General features: G+C 56.7%; 12 protein-coding genes across 12 annotated transcripts; 5 read left to right on the top strand and 7 right to left on the bottom strand.

Moving 5' to 3' along the window:
* Window positions 1-7: 7 nt before the first annotated feature.
* On the bottom strand, window positions 8-1768 carry A1O3_03235 (uncharacterized protein; the record flags this gene model as incomplete). Its single annotated transcript, XM_007733373.1, has 5 exons — window positions 8-86; window positions 157-277; window positions 343-1239; window positions 1312-1615; window positions 1688-1768. The coding sequence occupies 5 exons, from the start codon at window positions 1766-1768 to the stop codon at window positions 8-10; spliced, it is 1482 nt and encodes a 493-aa protein (XP_007731563.1).
* A 795-nt stretch (window positions 1769-2563) lies between these two features.
* On the bottom strand, window positions 2564-3574 carry A1O3_03234 (uncharacterized protein; the record flags this gene model as incomplete). The annotated part of the gene is made up of 1 exon (XM_007733372.1): window positions 2564-3574. One exon carries the CDS (start codon window positions 3572-3574, stop codon window positions 2564-2566), a length of 1011 nt encoding a protein of 336 aa, XP_007731562.1.
* Window positions 3575-3899: 325 nt separating this feature from the next.
* Window positions 3900-4916, top strand: A1O3_03233 (uncharacterized protein; the record flags this gene model as incomplete). The annotated part of the gene is made up of 1 exon (XM_007733371.1): window positions 3900-4916. One exon carries the CDS (start codon window positions 3900-3902, stop codon window positions 4914-4916), a length of 1017 nt encoding a protein of 338 aa, XP_007731561.1.
* A 168-nt stretch (window positions 4917-5084) lies between these two features.
* A1O3_03232 (uncharacterized protein) lies at window positions 5085-6041 on the bottom strand (the record flags this gene model as incomplete). Its single annotated transcript, XM_007733370.1, has 1 exon — window positions 5085-6041. The coding sequence occupies one exon, from the start codon at window positions 6039-6041 to the stop codon at window positions 5085-5087; it is 957 nt and encodes a 318-aa protein (XP_007731560.1).
* Window positions 6042-6410: 369 nt separating this feature from the next.
* On the top strand, window positions 6411-8083 carry A1O3_03231 (uncharacterized protein; the record flags this gene model as incomplete). Its single annotated transcript, XM_007733369.1, has 4 exons — window positions 6411-6551; window positions 6624-6687; window positions 6745-7863; window positions 7935-8083. 4 exons carry the CDS (start codon window positions 6411-6413, stop codon window positions 8081-8083), a joined length of 1473 nt encoding a protein of 490 aa, XP_007731559.1.
* An 816-nt stretch (window positions 8084-8899) lies between these two features.
* On the top strand, window positions 8900-10429 carry A1O3_03230 (uncharacterized protein; the record flags this gene model as incomplete). Its single annotated transcript, XM_007733368.1, has 1 exon — window positions 8900-10429. The coding sequence occupies one exon, from the start codon at window positions 8900-8902 to the stop codon at window positions 10427-10429; it is 1530 nt and encodes a 509-aa protein (XP_007731558.1).
* Window positions 10430-10461: 32 nt separating this feature from the next.
* On the top strand, window positions 10462-11013 carry A1O3_03229 (uncharacterized protein; the record flags this gene model as incomplete). Its single annotated transcript, XM_007733367.1, has 1 exon — window positions 10462-11013. One exon carries the CDS (start codon window positions 10462-10464, stop codon window positions 11011-11013), a length of 552 nt encoding a protein of 183 aa, XP_007731557.1.
* A 151-nt stretch (window positions 11014-11164) lies between these two features.
* On the bottom strand, window positions 11165-13171 carry A1O3_03228 (uncharacterized protein; the record flags this gene model as incomplete). Its single annotated transcript, XM_007733366.1, has 4 exons — window positions 11165-12146; window positions 12210-12450; window positions 12530-12965; window positions 13013-13171. The coding sequence occupies 4 exons, from the start codon at window positions 13169-13171 to the stop codon at window positions 11165-11167; spliced, it is 1818 nt and encodes a 605-aa protein (XP_007731556.1).
* A 382-nt stretch (window positions 13172-13553) lies between these two features.
* Window positions 13554-14449, bottom strand: A1O3_03227 (uncharacterized protein; the record flags this gene model as incomplete). Its single annotated transcript, XM_007733365.1, has 2 exons — window positions 13554-13783; window positions 13897-14449. 2 exons carry the CDS (start codon window positions 14447-14449, stop codon window positions 13554-13556), a joined length of 783 nt encoding a protein of 260 aa, XP_007731555.1.
* Window positions 14450-14843: 394 nt separating this feature from the next.
* Window positions 14844-15785, bottom strand: A1O3_03226 (uncharacterized protein; the record flags this gene model as incomplete). The annotated part of the gene is made up of 1 exon (XM_007733364.1): window positions 14844-15785. The coding sequence occupies one exon, from the start codon at window positions 15783-15785 to the stop codon at window positions 14844-14846; it is 942 nt and encodes a 313-aa protein (XP_007731554.1).
* Window positions 15786-16069: 284 nt separating this feature from the next.
* Window positions 16070-18344, bottom strand: A1O3_03225 (uncharacterized protein; the record flags this gene model as incomplete). Its single annotated transcript, XM_007733363.1, has 3 exons — window positions 16070-16630; window positions 16687-18269; window positions 18326-18344. The coding sequence occupies 3 exons, from the start codon at window positions 18342-18344 to the stop codon at window positions 16070-16072; spliced, it is 2163 nt and encodes a 720-aa protein (XP_007731553.1).
* Window positions 18345-19385: 1041 nt separating this feature from the next.
* A1O3_03224 (uncharacterized protein) lies at window positions 19386-20186 on the top strand (the record flags this gene model as incomplete). Its single annotated transcript, XM_007733362.1, has 1 exon — window positions 19386-20186. One exon carries the CDS (start codon window positions 19386-19388, stop codon window positions 20184-20186), a length of 801 nt encoding a protein of 266 aa, XP_007731552.1.
* Between the last annotated feature and the right edge of the window lie 271 nt (window positions 20187-20457).

Raw genomic sequence — 20457 nt, 5'->3', positions numbered from 1 at the left:
GTTCGCCTTACCTGATCCAAATCGTCTTGGTTTCGGTGTATTGCGCCAAGCCATATTCTCCCAGCTCACGACCAACACCACTCGATCTGACAGGGTTAGCATTTCAACATTTCAACACAGTCACTCAGATCCAGGGCAGAGCCTGGCTGGACATACCGAAACCCGCCCATCGGGGCCTGGTTGCCGACCATGAGATTGCAGTTGACATTGACAGTACCTGTGCGCACGCTGCTGGCCAGCCTCAGCGCGCGAGCTATGTCACTCGTGAAGATGGCACCTGCGGACATGGTGTCAGTGTTCTTTTCCATGCCATTCTCGTGGTAAGCTCTAGCTCTGACTTACTGCTCAGTCCGTACTGGGTGTCGTTCGCCAATTGGATGGCCTCCTCTTCGGTCTCAAACGTCTTGACACACAAGACCGGGCCAAAAATCTCTTCCCTCCAGATCTTCTCATCTGGTTCAGGGTCCAAAAAGACCGTGGGAGCAATGTAATAGCCTTCTTTCTGATATTCTTGGCCCCCAGTCAGGACTTTCGTTCGCTTCTTCCCTTCGTTGATAAAGTCGGTCACTTTCTGGAACTGCTGTGCATCAACCACCGGGCCGTAGTGGGTGGCTGTATCCTGCGGATCGCCGCCCAAGGCCTGAGACATGGCTCCCAGGCTAGCCTTGACCTTTTCCAAGAAGGCATCGGCAATGGACTTCTGCACGAAGAGGCGGGAGGTCGCGGCACACACCTGACCTGTGTTCACGGTGATGCCCAGGGTGACCCAGAAAAGCGCCTTGTCAAGATCGGCGTCGTCGAACACGAGGGCTGGACTCTTGCCGCCGAGCTCCAAGGTCACTCTCTTCAGATTACTCTTGGTGGCGGCGTCTTGGATCCTCTTGCCCGTCGCGGTGGAGCCGGTGAAGGATATTTTGTCGATATCCATATGGCTGGACAGTAAGGATCCCACTTTCCCGTCACCCACCAGGACTTGGAAGACACCGGGAGGGAACCCAGCGGCCTGGACCAGGCTGGCGATGGCGAGAGTCCCCAGGAATGATTTCTCCGACGGCTTCATGATGACGGTGTTGCCGGTCGCAAGCGCAGGCCCGCTCTTCCATGAGCAAAACATCAGCGAGGCGTTCCATGCCGTGATCCCACAGCACACCCCCAAGGGCTCTTTTCGCACGATTTTGTAGAAACCGTCCTCGGCCGGATATGAGTCCCCCTTGAGCTTGTCTGCCCAGCCGGCATAGTCTACACAGAAGATAATGGCGGGTTAGCGGCAGGACCAGGACTAGAGAGGACTATGTCCAGCAGTTCACTCACATCTGAATGTGCTGCTGACCCTCGGGATTTCTCCTAGGAGCATACTGAGCGGTCTACCTGAGCAGAGGCTCTCCAAGTACGCAATGGCCGGTCCATTCTCGTCCACCAGGTCCGCCAGCTTCGTCAGAGCTTTCATTCTCTGCTCCCCGGTCCATTTCGACCAGGGTCCTGTCTCGAATGCTTCGCGGGCATTACGGACGGCTTTGTCGACGTCCTCTTCTGTGGCGGCACGTACCTCGACAGGTATCTTCTTTCCATCTTTGGGGTTGAACAGGGGCAGCACATCTCCTTGCCCTTGCACAAACTTGGAATAAACTCAATCACTAGGGATTCTCGACTAGGGAAGGAGCTGGATGTTATATCATGCACAACTCACCTCGTTATTCAGGAAAATTGAGCTGGGGGGCTTCTCGATATCGACGAGCGAGTTACTGGGTGTGCCATTTGGTGCTGCCATTGGTCGTGATGGTGGCTTTCTTCTTTGCAGCACTTTCTTTCTTTCGTCTCGATGATCAGGTCACTCTATATCTGCAGACTTCTCTCGTCCGTGATGCTTTCTGCCTACCTGCTATGGAGCCTCGCTTGAAAATGTGGTGCTAGAATCTCAGAACAAGTCTTCTTCTGGGGGTGGGCTCCGCAGTAGACCGAGTTCTGGGACTTCCTCGGAAGTTAGATCGGTTGTCATAGACCGTGCCACCCCCGGCACCCCTCTTGCAAATCAGAAACCGCGGGGTTCAGACATAATCCCGCTTAAATCCGCCATTGGTAATGAAAGCCCAGAGGAGGCGGCGGGGCGTGGCCCCTAAGCCTGGGGTTCTGGGTGACAATGGTCTCTATGGGAAGGAAGCATGTGTACGAATAGTGGTCAGATATTTCTGAGCCCACTTTGATGCGGGGTTGGAGATGCGAGCAAGTCCAAGGCCCATGACCAGATCCATCGTCCATTCCATCTAGTTACTGTATAAACCGGAAAAAGGCTTCGGAGACACCTACGGAATGAAGTGGGCCAACCTCAGTCCGCAGATAGCAATAGTATTGGCGAATTTCAAAGATGACAACCCTAATTCTTAATTCTTAGGGGGCAGGCTGGTACAAAGCTCAGCCGTCAGTTCTTCTCCACGATTATCTCCCCCAAGATCCTAGTGCATACTTCACCAATAGGCACCCCCCGCCCAGTATGCATGGCTAAGGAGCCTGGTGAAGGCTTAGGAGGCTTAGGGGCTAAGGCGCATGCCTGAGCAGTCGCCTAGCATCATCCCTCCAGCCTTTTGGCAATCCAGTCAACCATTGCCTTATAGTAGTCGTTGACCACTTCCATTCTGATGGCCAGTACAAATCCGTGGGGAAGCCCGGGGTAGGTCTTCAACTCTACGGGGACACCGGCCTTTTCCAGGACTCCGGCGTAAGCAATGCCCTCGTCCCGTAATGCGTCCATTCCCGCGACCTGGATCAGCGCTGGAGGCAATTGAGCATGGTCGTTGGCTAGCAGCGGACTCGCCAAAGGGTCGGATCCTCTATCTCTATCAGGGCAGTATTGGTTCCAGAACCATCGCATGGACCGGCCATTGATCGTCGGTGCATCGGCGTTCTGCTCGTAGCTGTTCAGCTCGAACTTGCCCAGTGGGAAGTGGCCTGGGTGGCACACAGCCGGGAGGTTCAACACCTGTCCCAACACGCCATCCAGGAGTTTGTCATCGCGGAGTTTGATGGCCAAGGCGGCTATCAGGTTCGCTCCAGCGCTGGTGCCGGCCAGAATGATCCTCGAGGGGTCGATGCTGTGGGCTGAAGCATTTGCACAGATCCATTTGAAGACGTCGTAGCCGTCATTCAGCGCAGTGGGAAACTGGTGCTCTGGTGCTCGGCGGTAGTCGACGCTGACCACGACCATGCGATTCTTGACGCAGACAGCTCGAGACATGGAGCTCTCCGAGTCATGTCCGCCGACCACCCAGCCGCCACCATGCAGCACAAAGAGCATTGCCAGTTCTTCGCTCTCGGAATTCGTCGGCCGGAGGATGCGGACTTCGACCTCAGCGCCATCTGAGACACGCACTTGGAGATGGCTCGTCGTGAAGCCAGTCAAGGGAATGTAGGGAGCAAAGCTTGCCCTAGTCGTAGTCCAGTTCCCACGAAATTCTGCCATGTCTTTGTATGTCCATATTTTCTTGAAAGCCTCGTTGATCCCAGGGATCAGAGGGCTGAACTCTGGGTTGACCTCGGACATCCACGCATTTGACGTCCGGGGGCTGCTGGGGGAAGCCATCTTCTTCTTCTCGCCCTTGACGGATCTGGGAGGCCGATTCAGCCAAAGTCGACAGCGACACGTGGAGTCAGCGTGCTTTTAGACTTCGAGGGCAATCAATTCACGATGCTAACCAGGGCTGATTCCGATTCCGTCCACGAACATATCGTACGTAAATCGGGCTAGGTTGGGGAGTAAGACCGGGGCTCTTAGTGGCTAGGCTCGGCTGAGATCATTGTATCTGTTGTTAAAGAGGTGACGGCATCTGTGTTTTCGCGAAACACATTTTTAAATGCGCGTCACGGCCTTGTTTAGAACCGAATGAACGACGAGATTTTCAGCCAGTATGAGCGGTAAACCACTACCTTCCACAACAAAAGATGAGATCGCCACACGACCACCCTTCTCCTCACTGCCGTTGCGTCCAGGAGATCCGCCATTCTCAGCCTGGGGTCTCTACGGGCCGGATGATGAACTAGGGACACTCAACCTGCTGACCGACGCACGCACCATCAGCGCGGCTGCGGAGATCAAGACAGGCAAGCGAGTCGGGTTGAATCTGCCTCTGGACATACCGTCGCCACCGTCACACAACCGAATGGGATTCAACCACCAGATCATCCACAAGCACCCGCGCAATGTGCACGACGATATCATTGAGATGAACACGCAGTGCTCGACGCAGTGGGATGGCTTCCGACACTACGGGTACCAGAAGGAAAACATCTGCTACAACGGCGTGACCATCCCGGAGATATCGGGTCCCGATGCGGGCTTGAAGTTGGGCCTGGGCCTCTGGTGTAAGCAGGGAATCGCCGGTCGGGGGGTGCTGTTGGACTACCTCCGGTACGCGACGGCCAACAACATTGAGTATGGCCTTCTCGAGAACCATGAGATCTCGCTGGCCGAGCTCCAGGCGTGCGCCGCATTTCAACACACCACCTTCCGAGAAGGAGACATTCTCATCATCCGGTCGGGCTGGACCAAGGCCTACAGCGCGCTCGACGCAGCCGGACGCAAGGACTGGGCCATGCGCACGCCGCCTCGGCTGGGAGGTGTGGCAACTACCAAGGAGGTGGCGGAATGGCTGTGGAACACTGGCTTCAGTGCCGTGGCCAGCGACGGCGTGGCCTTTGAAAGTCTCCCATTCAAGCCGGAGGGGGAGCCGGGGGGCCTGGAGCGCGTCAGCCTTCACGAAGTCTTGCTGGGAGGCTGGGGAATGCCCATAGGTGAAATGTGGAACCTCGAAGACCTGGGCGATGAGTGTGCTCGACAGGGCCGGTATTCGTTCTTCCTGACTAGTATGCCTTTGAACATCCCCACGGGCATTGCTGGACCTGCAAATGTCCTTGCAATCTTCTAGACATGACTTATCTCTCATGGTCAGGTCCACTCGCAGTCCTACAGGTCTAGATGCCTTGACTACGAGAGTTCAAATCCAAAGCAGCACAGTCAAGGTGTACAAAGTGTGGAAGCTTTCGTAAACTATAAAATATAACAGCAACCACGTCTTGGAGAGTCCGCCACGGGTTCAACTAGAGTTTGCCTGATTGGCTGCCAGCGCCGGGTCGTTCAGACCATACGCCTCGGGTCCAGAGTCATTGATACACGTCCTTCTCATGTCCCTGCGGTATTTGCCCTCGTACGCGCCCGTGGTGGCACGGTGCAGCACGGCGGTATTATCCCAGACGGCGACGTCGCCAGGACTCTCCCAATGATGCTGAAAGACGTACTTCTCCTGCTTGCAGTGGTCCGCCAGCTCTTTCAGCAACTTCTGGCCTTCTTCAAGCGGCATGCCCTCGATGGAATGTGCATACGAGGTCACATAGAGCATGTGGCGGCCACTGGGCTCGTGGTTGGTCACCAGCTTGTGTCGAGACACCGGCATGTCCAAGACCTCGATGTCTTTGAACAGCGGCGAGTCCGGGTTGGCCGTCTTGCGGTTGTGGTAGAAGGAGTGAATCGCCACGAGGTCTTTGATCTTGGCCTTGGTCTCTTCGGGCAGGTCGTCGTAGGCTTGCCGGGCATCAGCGTATTCCGTGTGGCCGCCCGTGGATTTCGGCGGCAGCTCGACGGCCCGGAGGCACGAGATGTACGTGCGGCGTGGGTTGAAGGAGCCGTCGGCGTGCCATAAGGCATTTCCGCGGATGGCCGTCGTTCTTCTTTCGTTGCTGTGGGTGACGACCTCGCCGTTCTCGTCGAGGTTGGAGATGTCGAAGATCTCTGGGTACGGGAGTGGCCTCATGTGGGCGCTGCGATATTTGCTCTTTTCAATGTCGCCAAACCTTTTCGAGAATTCAATATGGGCTAGGTCGTCGGGGAAATTCGCCTTTCGGATGACAACGACGCCATATTCGTGAACGAGATCCCTGACCTGGTTGAACTGGTCGTCTGTAATGCCCTGTGACAGATCGAGGCCTTGAATCTCGCAGGCGAAGGTTGGGTGAACCTGTTTGACTTGAAAGCCCGGTTCTCCTGCGCTGCCCATTGCGGTGAAAGTAGATTGATGGTTTGCTTTTTTCAGTACTGCTGTTTCTCGAGTAATTGTCTGTCTTTGGCATTCTTGATTTGATGGTGTTGTCTTCACAAATATAACTTTACTATACTTCGCCTTACCCAGTCGACCCAATGGTAGGGGTGGCAAACCCGAATTCCGGCCGGTATACAGACGCCGTTCAATTCCGACAGCCAGTCACATGCAACAACGGCCCTAGTTACAGTCCGGAATCACAGACCTGGTGTTGATTCGTCAGTTAGGCCTTTCATAGGTAAGAGTAACAGGTACCACACAAAACGTTGCAGACAAGCGACCTTATATTGCACCACAGCCTTGGTGGCCTTCCAGAGAGGCAGCAGAATGTTGAAGGCCAGTGATATCGCCCAGCACAACACTCGAGAGTCCTGCTGGGTGATCATTCAAGGCCAGGTGTACGATGTGACCGATTTCCTGGAGGAACATCCGGGCGGCTCCAGCATCATTCTACGTTATGGTGGCAAGGTGAAGAAGCCGGCCCCGACCTGCCGCCCCCCGGGACGAGCGAGACTAGGATATCATACTGATGGCTGGTAGGATGCCACGGAGGAATATCTGCCAGTTCATCCGCCAGGGACGATTGAGAAAGAACTTCCACCTGGTGAGAATCATTTTACGTAGACACTCGATGACTTTGGGGTTAATGATCGGTTACTAGACAAGCATTTGGGCGAATTGGATCCCCAGTCGGTCGGAGGCGTTGCTGTCACAAAGTCAAAGCCTGAGGCAGCTACCACGTCGATACCCTTGGATCTTTGTCTCTGTCTCGATGACTTTGAAAAAGCAGCCAAGGCCGTGCTCAGTAAACGGGCCTGGACGTATTATTCATCCGCCTCGGAGAATCTACACTCGTTCAGGCTGAACCGTCAAGACTGGGAACGAATCTTGTTCCGACCTCGCGTGCTCAGGAATGTTCAGCGCGTGAACATGCAGCGCAAGCTTCTCGGACACCACAGCAACCTTCCGTTGTTCATCGCGCCAGCAGCCCTGGCCAGACTTGGGCACCCAGATGGTGAGCTGTGCTTGTCTCGCGGAGCCTCAGCCTATAACATACCCTTTGTCGTCAGCAATGCCGCGTCGGTCTCTATGGAGGATCTCGCCGAGAGCATGCAGGGGGCGAAAGGAAGGGGCTGTCTCTGTCTCCAGCTGTATGTCAAAAAGAAGAAGAGCGAGACATTAGCGTCCATCGTCCGTGCGAAACAGCTGGGCTTCACCGCTCTGCTTGTGACCGTCGACACGCCGGTGGTGGGTAAACGCGAGGACGACGATAGGTACAAGGCCGAACAGGCGCTGGAGACACAAGGCCCGAGGCCTCCTCCTCCCGTGACGGCAGAAGGCATACAGCAGAGCTTACAACGGTCATCTACCGACGAGGTGTTTGTGCTCCGAGGCCCCTACTCCTCTACGCTGGACTGGAATGAGCTCGCGTGGATACGGGAGGCCTGGGGAGACGACGAGTCGTTCGGGCTCAAAGGCATCGCCACAGCCGAAGATGCGCATCTAGCTTGCGAGAGTGGCATCAAGCGCATCTACCTCAGCAACCATGGCGGACGGCAACTTGACTCGGCCCCGAGTGCGCTGAGGACGCTGTTGGAGATCCGGAATCTGTGTCCTCACGTCCTGCAGCAATGCGAGGTGCTGGTGGACGGCGGCGTCAGCCGGGCAACTGATATAATCAAAGCGTTGTGTCTGGGGGCGAGAGGGGTTGGACTAGGGCGACCTTTTCTGTACGCCCTAAGTGCACACGGCACAGCAGGAGTGTGCAAGGCCATTCAGAGTAAGGCATTGAACCCGTCCGGTCCGTGGGTTCGAACAGACTGCTGACATCTAGGTACTTCCTTGCCTTAGTATTGAGCGATGAGTTAGAGACATCGATGCGCCTGTTAGGCGTGGTTGACCTCGACCACCTGGGACCACACCTGGTGAACACGAGAGAGCTGGATCCGTTCATCTTACCACCGGGCCCAGCTCTCCACCCCAGGCAGTCGCGAATATGAATATGACACAAGAGATCGACAGGCGGGGAGACAAACACGTAGAAATCCGAAGAATCTGGCGCCTAACCTAAATTGTATTGGGGTCATCGTATGTACTAATCAACCGAGGTTTACTGGTTGACTGTAGCAGCTCTCGTGGGTCAAATTCCCCAGATCCAAGGACTTTTCCTCCTAAGCCCCATGGCCCCTGACTCTTCCCCGCCTCTCCGCTTGTCCAGCTCGGAATTACATTAAGATTAAGACCGCCAGCCTTTCACCTTGCCCGCCTCCACCTGTGCCATCTCCTCTGAATTCTGAACAAAAGGGAGGCTCGAGTATTCCGGATTCCTCTGGCACTCCTCCCATGCCACGCGAGACTCGCCGACTCTTCGTTTGCTGCAGTGATGACGGACCTGGTCGAGGACGACGACGACGGATTCCGGCCCTCAGCGGCCCCCAGTAGTAGCCGTGGCAAGACTCCCCAGCCCAGCCCGGCTCCCACGCGTAAGAAGCGAAGCGGCTACATCCCCCAGGCCTGGTACGTTGTTTGGCTCGCACTCGCACTGCCGCCGTCGGTCGTTGTGCTTGGGGCTGACGTGGATCTAGCATCAATTGTCGCAAGAGAAAGGTCAAGGTGAGCTCCCCGATGCTGTCTTGTCTTGTGCCTGCAGTCTTCCGCTGACCCTGACCAACACAGTGCAGCGGTGGGGCCACCTGTGCCGAATGCAGCAAAGCCGGGGAAACCTGCCTGTACACGGACAGGCGCCGGAAACGGCGGGCGGATGGGAATCAAAGCCATAGCCCACGGGCTCAACGGTAGGAGATGCAACCCGCTCCATGCCCTTGGTCCAAGGAGTCTGGCCACAAGCGGATGCTGATGTCTGGAGTTGCTGCAGTTGGCAGTCCTTTGAGGACGATGCGACCACCGTCGAGCTCTCCAACCACGTGATCAGCATGACCGCCCGGCTGTCCAGCCTCGAGCGTCACTATTCGCAGCTGAGAACCGCAGTGACAACGTCGAAGAAGTCAGGAGGAGAGACGGTGGCTGACCCCCACTCGGCCGCCCCAAGCCACTCTGCCTCCAGCCAGACAGCTCTCAACGAGCCTGAACAGATCAAGGAGTCGGCCCCTGCGCCTGCCCCTGAGCCTGTGGCCCAAAATGACTTCTCAGGGCTGCCGAGCCATGACATGGTCGAATATGGGCTGGAGAGCTCCATGCCGCTGCAGGACGAATATGGACCCCTGCCAGTCCCCGAGGTGCTGTCGCAGGAGGAAGCATCGAGGCAGGAAGACCCGACACATGACGATCCTGGCGTGCTGGAAGGCTTTCTGCCACCGGGACCCAGTCCTGTCATGATCAAGGACGTCGATCCATTTCAGGCGGAACGCGAGGTGAGAATGAACAACGGCGCATCCTTCAGGCCGGCCTTCGACATATTCTTCCGGCGTCTCAATCCCCTCCACCCGCTCCTCAATGAGAACCAGTTTCGAGCCCAGTTCGACAACTTTGTGTTCGACCAAGGCCGTGGACTGAGCGAACTCGACCACGCGCAGCTGCTGGCGCTCGTCAATCTGATCCAGGCCGAAGTCGAGATCCTGATCGGCGACTGCTCCGACTCGGACGCCATCTTTGGCTGGCGCGAGTTCTGCACCGCGGACAGCATTCTCCAGGACCTGATTTGGAAGGGCAAGGCGAATCTGATGACGATCCAATGCCTGCTGCTGAAGGCCCGATACCTGATGTACCTGGAGCGGTACAACCAGGCCTACGACATGATGGCGACCGCCGTGAGGATCTGCATGCAGCTGGGGCTGCATGACCAGTCCCGATGGGCAGGCCAGGGGGCCGACCCCTTCGAGACAATCATGCGCCAACGCGTCTTCTACTCCCTCTTCACGCTCGAGCGCGCAGTGGCACTCAGCTGTGGGCTGCCGCCGACTCTTCGCCAGTGCGACTTCTGTGTCGACACCCCTCCGGCTCTGGACGACCGAGGCCTGTTCCCGAATCGACCGCTGCCCGAGGAGACGCCAGAGCTTTCGTTCGTGCCCTACTTTGTCGCCATCATCAAATGGGCCGAGCTGTGCGGCGACGTGTGGGATGGGATGCTCCACATGCGCGCCGTCAAACCGGTTTCGGAGGCTCAAATCGCGGCCCTGGACCGTAAGATCCTTGATCAGGTCAACGCCGTGCACCCGCAACTGCAATGGAAGACGGAGCGTAGTAACGCCAACCGAGGCCGGCTGGAGCCGTACGTGTGGCGCCAAAAAGTCATGTACCGCGTCGTATGTTCCTTTCCTTCTCTTTTTTGCAATTCCATTCCGTCAAGCAGGCGAAACACTGACACGAGCCCCCTGATCAGCGCATGAATGCAATGCGACTGCGCATCCGACAAGATACCATGTCGCGATTCAGCTTTGACAACACCATGGCCGACGAGGTGGTCAAGATTGCTCAAAGCTCCATTGCGACCCTGAAAGACTCTCTGCGCACGTCGGCCGATCCCACCGACCGCTACTTCTCCACCATTTACCTGGTGGGAGTGATCACGCCGTTGAGCTGCATCGTCGTCAAGGAGGAAACTCTGCCCCTGCTCCGGGCGGAAGCGGTGGCCTCGTGGAAAGAAGCGGTCCAGCTACTGCAAGAAATCGCGCGTGACTTTGACCTGGCGCGTCGCCTGTTGCAACGCTTCCACGGGGTCATCAAGATGGCCGACTTCATCATTGTGTCCCAGAGCAATGGAACCAACTTCACCAATCAGTCAGCGTTGCCGGACCTTCCAAACGAAGTGCCTAACGGCAACGGCGACGATGGTGCCGCTCAAGGCCTGAATGAACACCCGCATCTACTTTTCCCTCTGAGTCATCTCCCGACGCCGGCAGGGAACGACCAGCCTTTCGGGGGTGGTGGAATGGCATTTGATTCTGACTATTGGATGAGTACAACCTGGTGAAACGCCCTCGAACGGAATCACTGTCTCTGCTCACTGTAAACCATTCTGGACCTCGGTGGACGCTGTGGCTTCAGGCGAGACTACTAGGCTACGCGTCGGTCCTCAATACCCATGCTTACAGTCCTCTTTCCTCCTTGTTGCTTCCTCCTTTTCACACCCTGACACCCTTCTCCTCGTGGCTCTCGCGACCGATGATGTGGCCCTCACCGGTGTCTGTCTGGACCCTGATATGGGCACCCTCGGCGAGCGTTACGTCGACCTTGCGGGTCATCTGATGGTCCACGTCCGCGGCAAATGCCACAGTGAAGGTGCCGATGACGCCAAAGGCAATCGAGACCAGATACACGAGTCGAAAGGCATTAGCATACGCCCCTTTCAACCCCGTGACGGCGTCCAAGAGCGCCTTGGGAGACAGCTGGGCCAGGACGGGACTGGTCGCGTCACCGGACGTGAGGGCGACGATGACATCCGGAATGAGCGAGAGAGCCACTCCGTCCTCGGCCAACGGGGTGGCGACGTATTTCGGGAGATTGGAAACGAGCTTGTTGTTGAGAATGGTCAGGTAGATCGTGGTCGCCACGGCGCCGCCCAGAGTCCGCATGGTCACGGTCAAGCCGGATGCCACGCCGATGTGTTCGTGCTTGACATTGAGCTGGACCATGGCCGTGGCGAAAATGGACACGGCAGATACAAAGGCAAAGGACAAGGCGACCAGAACAGTCGAGCTGACGTGGGAAGCCGGGGTTGAAGTAGCCAGACAGCCGCAGCAGATGGTCATACATCCGGTGTAGACCAGCAGTTGCCACCTGGAGTGAGGGAGCTTTTTCTGCAAGATGCCAAAGATGGGGCAGAAGATGATACTGGACAAGCCACCGGCCGCGGCGTACCAGCCAATATTGAGGTTGGACGTGGCATACAGGGCTTGGACCTGTGCCGGCCACAAGACGGCGATGGAGTAGTAGAGCATGCCGAGCAGAAAGGTGGCGATCTGCAAGACGGTAAAGCCACGGAAGTTGCTGATGACTTCGCGCGGGAAAATGGCATATTTCTGCTTAGCATACGCCTCATAGATGCCACACAGGACCAGGGTGACAAATCCCAAGACAATGGGCACGATGGTGCCAGCGGAGCGCCTGTAGCACATAGTTAGCTACCGTATATCATATCATCATGCCATATAACACGCTCCAGCGTACCAGGGAAACAGTTGGCCGCCAAACGAGATGCCCAGCAGAAAGACCACCACGCCAGACATGTACAGGAACGTGCCGATGAAGTCGGTCTCCCGGAATTGGCCCCAGGTGGTTTTGCCCACTTCATGAATATATTGGTTCATGGGGTGGTAATAGAAGAAGACCAGGATGAACGAGGTGGCATCGAGCGCGAACGGCAGCCAGTACACGGGCCTCCACGAGCCATTGTTGATGAAGCCGTAGGCTGTCGCTGTCGTCAGCTACCTTATTGATCGCAGAGCAGAGGAGAGGAGAGAAACTCAGGATGCGCGGGATGGACTCACCGATGACTGGACCGAATGCGGCGGCTGCTCCCAGACTCTGCTGCAGGAACCCAAACGCCAGGCCACGGTCCCTCTTGGGCACAATCTCTCCCAGGCAAGCCCAGGCCAGCTGGCGCATCGATGTGGCTACCCCAATGAAGCTGCCGCCGACGATTGCAGTGTTGACAGTTTTGGCGGTTGCGGCCACTGCGGTGCCCACCAAGGCCAGAGCATTGCCAGCGAGGAGGAAATTGCGGCGGCCGTAGATGTCACCAAAGCGCCCGACCACGGGGGCCACGGCGGCGCCGACGACAGTGATGGATGTAATGATCCAGGCGTACGACTTGCTGGGCCCGATGTCGCGGTTGATGACCTGCAGCAGTGTGGACACCATGGTGACCACCAAGGTATCGGAGAAGTAGCCGAGTTGGAACGACTGTGTATGCCGCCTCGTCAGCTGTGTCCATCATCCGACACCGCAAAAAAACAGCAGCAAAGCCTTACCAAGATGGCCATCATTTTCCCAAACGTCAGTTTGTACTCTTCGGGCGTTTCGTCCGTGGGAGTGACATGGTCGATTGGCACATTGTGGCCATCGTCAATTTTGTCGTTGGCCGTGTCCTCGACGTAGTTGATGTCGGGGGGAGAATGAGTCTTCTCCATTGCTGCGTGTTCTGCACTATGTGGAAACTGGAGATCAATGGGGTAAAGATGGGGGTGGAGTGATCCGTGGAGAAGTCTGGGGATCTGTAGAGGTATGTCTGGAGTATATGAAGGGGAATCACCCCTATACGAGGGCTACGGGCTGTCTGCCAGCACCATCAACATGAACATCTATTCCGAAACTATGGACCCAGAGGCGGGTCAGGAATGAAGATGGAAGATGGAAGTTGGAAGTCAGAACATGGAAATAGACGAATCCCCCAGCCGGAAAGACCGACAGGTGTGTATCATGCATGGGCCAGGGCCCCTGGGCACGCTCGGAATCAATCATGCATTGGAACTTCTAGCTGACCCCAAGAGTTCAGGGGTCGGTTGACCTGGACTATGACTGATACCCTCCGCTGACGGGAAGAATCTGACCCGTGATGAACGAGGAAAGGCCACTCAGCAGGAACAAGACGGCGTTCGCAATGTCGTCCGGCTTGCCCAGTCTGCCCAGCGGGATACCCTTGGCGATGATGTCCAGGAGCTCATCGTCGGTCTTGTTTCCTCCAAACTTGGGCCCCATGACGGTCTGCAATGGACTACGCGACATGGCGGTATCGGTCGGGCCTAGGTGGATGAGACAGTGCAACAGGTCAGCTGGCGGGTTCCGAGTCACCACTAGCTCGACCGGACTCGCATTGGGACGGGGACTCGAGCGGTCAGAAGGAGACTGTCCGTACCTGGAGCAACCATGTTAACACGCACCCCGTATTTGGCAAAGTCGAGGGCCCAGCTTCGGGTCAGGCCCAGCACGGCGTGCTTGGTGGAGGTGTACAGTGGCAGGCGTGCCACGCCGACGAGGCTGGACGTGCTGCCGATGTTGACCACGCTGCCCGAGCCCTGCTTCTTCATCTGGGCCAGTCCCTCGGTGCCTACGATCCAGGTCCCGCGCACGTTGACGTCGTAGCAGCTCTCGTACAAGTCGTCGCCCGGCAGCTCGCCCTCCAGCGGACAGATGCCGGCCGCGTTGACCACCCCGTCCACCTGGCCGTGCTTCCGAACGATGCCCTCGAAGATCTCGTGGCATCGGTCCCGACTGCGCACGTCAACCTGGTGGTACGTCAATCGACCGCCACGTGCCAGCGCCGTCAAGGCTTCGGGCTCGTCGACGACAACGTCCAGGGCGTGCACATTCGCGCCGTGCTGCACCAACTGCACCACAGTGGCCAGACCGATGCCCGCGGCGCCCCCAGTTACAACATAGACTTTCGACTCGAACAAAGATGCCTCCATGGTTAAGAGCAGCCGATGACCAGATATAGATATCCCCGATCAGATAATGGAGCCTCTATTGAAGATTGTGTACTTTGTTCTAACCTCGTTATGCAAGTCTACGTGCTCATCTATCTATATGTATATCGCTAAGTTTAGAAGCTGTTCACTGTCCAGATGATCATTATACGCCCGGCCAGAACACTTCGGAATGCTCGGAAATTACATACAATCCTGGCAACAGCACCAGCTGCAGCGGCCTCTCCAGCCTTCCGGTGCAACGGTTTGTATTGCGTATGACTAAGGGCTTAGGAAGCCTGTCCTGCCTCGGACCGTGAGACAGGACCAACCAATGTGCTGCCTGGCATTTTCATTTGGTGGAGGGTGTATACTGTTGATTGACTATGACATGTACTCAGGATACTTCGTTCACAGCCACAAGCTTCTTGGCCCCTTTTCCGCCTGTGCCAATGCGGCCACCATCGACGACGATGTTCTGCGCCGTCACGAACGAGCTCTCACCACTCAAGAGCCAGACCACCGCATAAGCTATGTCCCAGCCGCTGCCTTGTCGGGACAGTGGGATCGCACTCGCGTTTCGGCCCTTGATCTGAGTCCCTGCGCTTCGGCCCATAGGGGTATCTATCAGACCCGGAACCACAGTGTTGACCCGCACCTTGGGCGCAAACTGGTAGGCAACATTTTGCACCAAGACCTGGAGAGCGGCCTTGGAAGCGTGATAGGCCGGCTCGGGCGAGGCGGGCAGGTACGCGGCCACCGAGCTCAACGACACCACCGAGCCCCCGGTGGGTAGTTTCTCCATGTGCGGCAATGCTTCTTGGAGGATCAGATAATGTGCTCGAAGGTTGATGTTCATCACGAAGTCCCAATATGCCGCCGAATTCTTGGGCAGGGTCGCCGGTGCCCCGACTGTCCCGACCACGATGACGAGGCCATCAAGCCTGCCCCTGAGCAGTTCGAGGCCTTCTCTGACAATGGCGCGACAGCCTTCCTCGGTGGAAACGTCTCCAACGAGGACCAAGCCGGCCCCAACGCCCTCCCTTTGGATCAGAGCTACCGTTCCATTGGCGGCGTCTTCGGAGCGATCGACGACGACCACGGTTGCCCCCTCCCGTGCCAGTAGGACCGAGGTTGCGCGACCGTTTCCAATGGGCGGGTTGGGGTCGAAGTCATTGTGCGATTGGCCGCCCCCGACAACCAGGATGTTCTTCCCAAGCAACCGGCCACGTCCAGGTGCTTCCCCCTTGGCTTCCGCCGTTATCTCTGGCGGCGGGACGATATCTGTCACTTCCTCCATCGCGGAGCTGATGACAGGGTCGGACGGCGGTTGTGCCATTTTGTGAAGCCCCTGAATAGGGAAGTGATGCCTGATGTGGTTTCGCGAGTCAGCCAGAGAGATAGCCTTGGAGAGTCTTCTGTGTTAAGAAGGGCTCTTCCTGAGACTTTGCAGGTGACCATGTTGCATGTATCGGACCCAGATGCCGAGAAACCGGAATGTGGAATTGACTTCTTCCATAACTTGGGGCGCCAAGGGACCGGGGTACGTACATGGCGGTCTCATTCGTCCGGCTTGAATCAGATAGACTGGCCCCTTTGGATGCCTTTGCCCGCGATGTGTAGTCAACCTAAAAGGTCAGCATGCATTCCGTCCATTGCGCCAAGACTGTAGGGGCCAGCTTGGTCGTCATTGAAGAAGTCCATTTCCCAGTTGCCCTGATGGTCGTGACCGAGGAAATCATTCATTTGTAGCATAAGAGTCTCCGTCTCAAACTCGCTCGGGTCGAGTAGGAATTGCTCGGCACGGCGGAATCTTTGGATTGCTCTCTCGGTCGTCTGGGTGATTCGCAACAGGCGCTGCAGTGTGTGGCGTGCGGCACTGAAGCTCGGGACCAGAGCCTGCAGCGTAGATAAACCCTTATTGTATGCTTGGATGGCATCTTCCCGGATGGCGGGATCGCACTCGCTCTTAACAATGATGCACACCAGAGGCAACAGTGCCGAACTCAAGTATAGGCATGCCGAGTAGCGGTCCGTCAAGGTATGGGTTGGCGAGTAGTGGCTGGCATGGATGGCATTGATCAACGCACCCGAAATCGTAGTGCAGTCTTTGGCCATTTCATCGTCAAATCCCAGGCTCAGCATGCGTTCCTGTCGAAGAAGCAATCGTAGCTGATTCATGCGCTAGGAGTGCGTCAGTCTAGCCTTCGGCGTCGGATTCCCCGATGTCCCTCACTCACCTGGTACAAGATTGCGGCCTGTCGAAGAACGTAGCGTGGCACGGGCGCGTTGCCGTCCAGATGATCCAGGTTTCTAGCCCATTGAAGCTTCGGCGGTATTCGACTCCCGGTGAACTGAATGCGGGCATCCATGGTGGCGATGAACTCGGCGCTGGTGGGCCTCTGGGCGTTGACTGCGTAGATGGTGTCCCAGATCTCCGCGGTCAGGTACCCCCATCGACTCGCGGCGGCGAGATACGAATCGGTCGGGCAGCCTTCTGGGGTTGGCAGGGGCCGGTCAGGAAACAACAGTCGGTCGTCCAAGTTGGGGGGGAGGTCAACCTTGAAGTCGGACTGCCGGATCAGATATGGAGCGCCAGCGTGCAGAGCAATGTTACGCTCCAGATAGAAGACGGTCCAGAAGATCCTCTGGCGCATGACGACTTCAAACGGGCTGAGCCCGCTCCAGGACTGCTGGTCATGCAGACCCAGCTGCCAGCTTAGGCGCACCGCCCTGCCCATGGTGTCGTATGCACCACTCGGCTTTTCGGCATACAGTAGATAGCGGGCCTTGACCAGCAGGCATTGGATGGTCATAATATTGCCGTTCCCAAGCCAGGCGAGACGGCTGAGGATGCTCTCGGCGCGGCAGAATTCTTCCCATGCGGGAGCCCGCGTCGAGGTCGGCCATTCGTCACTCAAGATGCGAATTTCGGCTTGGATCAGGTTGACGAGGGCGACAAACTGCTGCCGGTCTGCGTAGCCCAACTCCTGCAGCTCCTCGTTGTTGAGGAACTTCTCAAACAGCGGCCGGAAAGCATTCTCGCTGATGCACGGGTAGTGAGGATTCAGGTGGGCAAAGAAGGTGTCGACCGTCTTCCGGAGCGAAGCCAAGTCAAAGTGTCTGGTTTCTTCCTCCAAAGTCTCGACGTCCTTCTCGCTGCTCCGAGGCAGCTCAGACCAAGTGACAGGGGCTGTATTGGCGCCTTGACCCTCCAGGTCTAGGCCAGAGTCTGGTTGATTGGCTGTCTCACTGGCGATGGAACGATCCAACACCCCGAACTGCTCGATGAGAGACGTGCGCCCTCGAAACAGCTCCTTTTCGGGGATGTTGGCCATCGCACACTCGCTTTGTGGGCCTGGGTGTGACCCTGAACGGCTATACGGGCTGGCTTGGTCTGATTCCGCCTTGACATCCATCAGAAGACTCGCGTAATTCCGCTCCAACTCTGCTATACGCTCCATCATTTGCATCAGAATGCCACGCTGCGGTGTGTCGTCTCTTGAGATGCCGTCGGTATCTCCCAGATCCAAGCTCGCCTTCCTGGCAACGTTCGTTGCACGCTTCTTGCGGGGTGGTTTGTATTCGCACACCAGATTGAGAGCTTGACAGTGACTGCATTGTGGCTCTTCAGAGCATCTGACCTTTCGCGCTTGGCATTCGATACAGGCATGGGACCCATTTCTGCCTCGTCTCTGAGCCGTCTTGCGTTGGGTAGAAACAGGCGCTGTGGGGGGTGGGTGTAGAGGAAGGTTTTCAAGAGCGCTGACTTCGATGAGGTCGCCGACGGCGGAGTCTTCATAGCATTGGACGGACGGAGGGCCTGTTTGTCAGTGTTAGGAAGATAATACCGAAGGAGATATGATTTAGGACACTGACCTTGTGTGACTGGCGACATTGTGGCACCTGAGTAGTCCGGTAGAAGGCCTTTGCAGATTGCAGATTGAGACTGCAGATTGTTCCTTGTAGGTCACTGTTATAGGCGGCGAGGGTGTAGTAAGACGGTCAAAGCCGCTCGAAAGGAGCTTCAGATTGACGACTCGACCATCATCTTCTGAGGCTGACGAGTAGAACACAAGCTGATACCTCGAGCATGGATGAGGATGAGGACGGGAATGGGAATGGGATGGGGATAGGGAATGAAGGATCAGTCTGGGGGAGCTCAACCCCACCTTTGGGAGAGTCCGGGGCTGTGGAGGCTTAGGCTTACGAGGCCTAACGAGCCGGCAACTTCGGCACCACGGATCCCGAACTATGCCTGCCACTCACTGCACAATCTGCAGCTGGCACCTGGCTGGGCACCTATACAATAGGTTAGGTACCTATAGGAGCTTAGAGTGTCCTCCCTAGGTGCACCCTAGACAGTAGCCAAGAGTCCCTATAGAGTGGCTTGGGCTCATGGTGTGATGCCACAAATCAAGGCACTATTACAGGGCGAGGGTGAGAAGCAGCAGATCCGGCCACCATTATTAGGCAGATGTCAGCACCTTTGTAGCAAGTCCTTGAGCATGGTGCTTGCCATGGTTTATGTACAACGCCCAGTACCTGAGGTTCAGGCCACCGCAACGCCAACTCAACCGCATTCAGGGCTACGGCCTGAGGATTTCTCTTTACCCTAGTTTGGGTTGGGGCCACTCTATCCTGGCAAGAACGAGGTTGCTCGGTATTCAACGGAATGTTCGGACGACTGTTGTATCTGCACGGAGTACGGCTACCTCCCTCGACTTGGTAAGATACCACGTACGGAGTACATTTGCTAATCACACACAGTGCTGCCATCACTACTACGTACGGTACGAAGGCAGTACTTGGACTCCCTCATCCCAGTCACCTCCCCTTCCCACCTCCCACTTCCAACGGTCGTTCTGTTGGCTCCGAGGTTTGGACAGCCAGCCAGGTCTCTCCCTCGACGAGTGTTCCCAGTGCCCTGACGGCGAATATGTCGGCCTCTACGTCTGCTTCTGTTTCTGCCTCTCCATCTCCAGAAGATCTCAAGCGACAATTTCTCCAGGGAAACAACACATGGACGCAAGGCTGGGAGGATCTTCTTCGGCTGGACCCGGTCCTCTTTGAGCGGTACATGAGGATGCACAATGTGCCGCAGTCCCGGCAACACTTGTCGCTCAAGGAGCAGGAATTCATCTGGATTGCAGTTCAAGCTTGCAGCACCACGGCATATTCGCCAGGCGTGCGGGCGCATATCAAGGCAGCGCTGGCCGTGGGAGCGACCCAGGAGGAGATCATGGAGGTCATCGGCATGACCAGCCTGGTCGGCATTCACACGGTGACCCAAGCAGTCCCCATTCTGTTCGAGGTACTCCAAGACCAGGGCAAAGAAGACCTGATTCCTGCGCTGGAGAATGACCCCCGCCGCGAGGCCATCAAGCAAGACTTCATCCAGAGGCGCAAGTTCTGGACCGACACCTGGAATCCCGTGTTACGGCTCGACCCGGATTTCTTCGAGGCCTACATGAGCTTCTCATCCCTGCCCAACAGCCGCAATGTGATCGAGCCCAAGATCCGCGAGCTCATTTACTGCGCGTTCGATGCGTCAACCACGCACCTCTACAATCGGGGCACCAAGATTCACATGCGCAACGCCGTGCAGCTCGGAGCTACCCCCGAACAAATCATGGACATGCTGGAGATTGTCAGCTTTGTCGGTATGAATGGCGTGCTAGATGGGGCCAGTCTTCTGGCACAGGAGGTGCTGGCTACGGAGGCCGAATCCAAGATCTGACCTGAACCGGTGACTAGAGTGGTTGGTGAGCTGCATATGGACAATAGACGGGTACTCCGTAGCACCAAGAATTAGAAGTCGGCACTCCAGTCCGGGCTTGAACAGCATTGGGTGATGGCATTCCAACTGATGGCTTCATGAGCCTCCCTCTGTGTGTCCTGTAAGCCGCAGCTCCTCGGGAGGGCCCCCGCTAGTTGTAGCCATAGGGTGGCCCGTTCAAGGATTGCATCACAACTCGGACTTAGGCGAACGTGAGCGTGTGAAGCGTAAG

The sequence above is a fragment of the Capronia epimyces genome (assembly GCF_000585565.1).
Source record: "Capronia epimyces CBS 606.96 chromosome Unknown aczIQ-supercont1.2, whole genome shotgun sequence".
Classification (NCBI taxonomy): domain Eukaryota; kingdom Fungi; phylum Ascomycota; class Eurotiomycetes; order Chaetothyriales; family Herpotrichiellaceae; genus Capronia; species Capronia epimyces.
The sequence above is the reverse complement of the archived record's forward strand: the minus strand, read 5'-3'. Positions and strand labels throughout refer to the sequence as shown.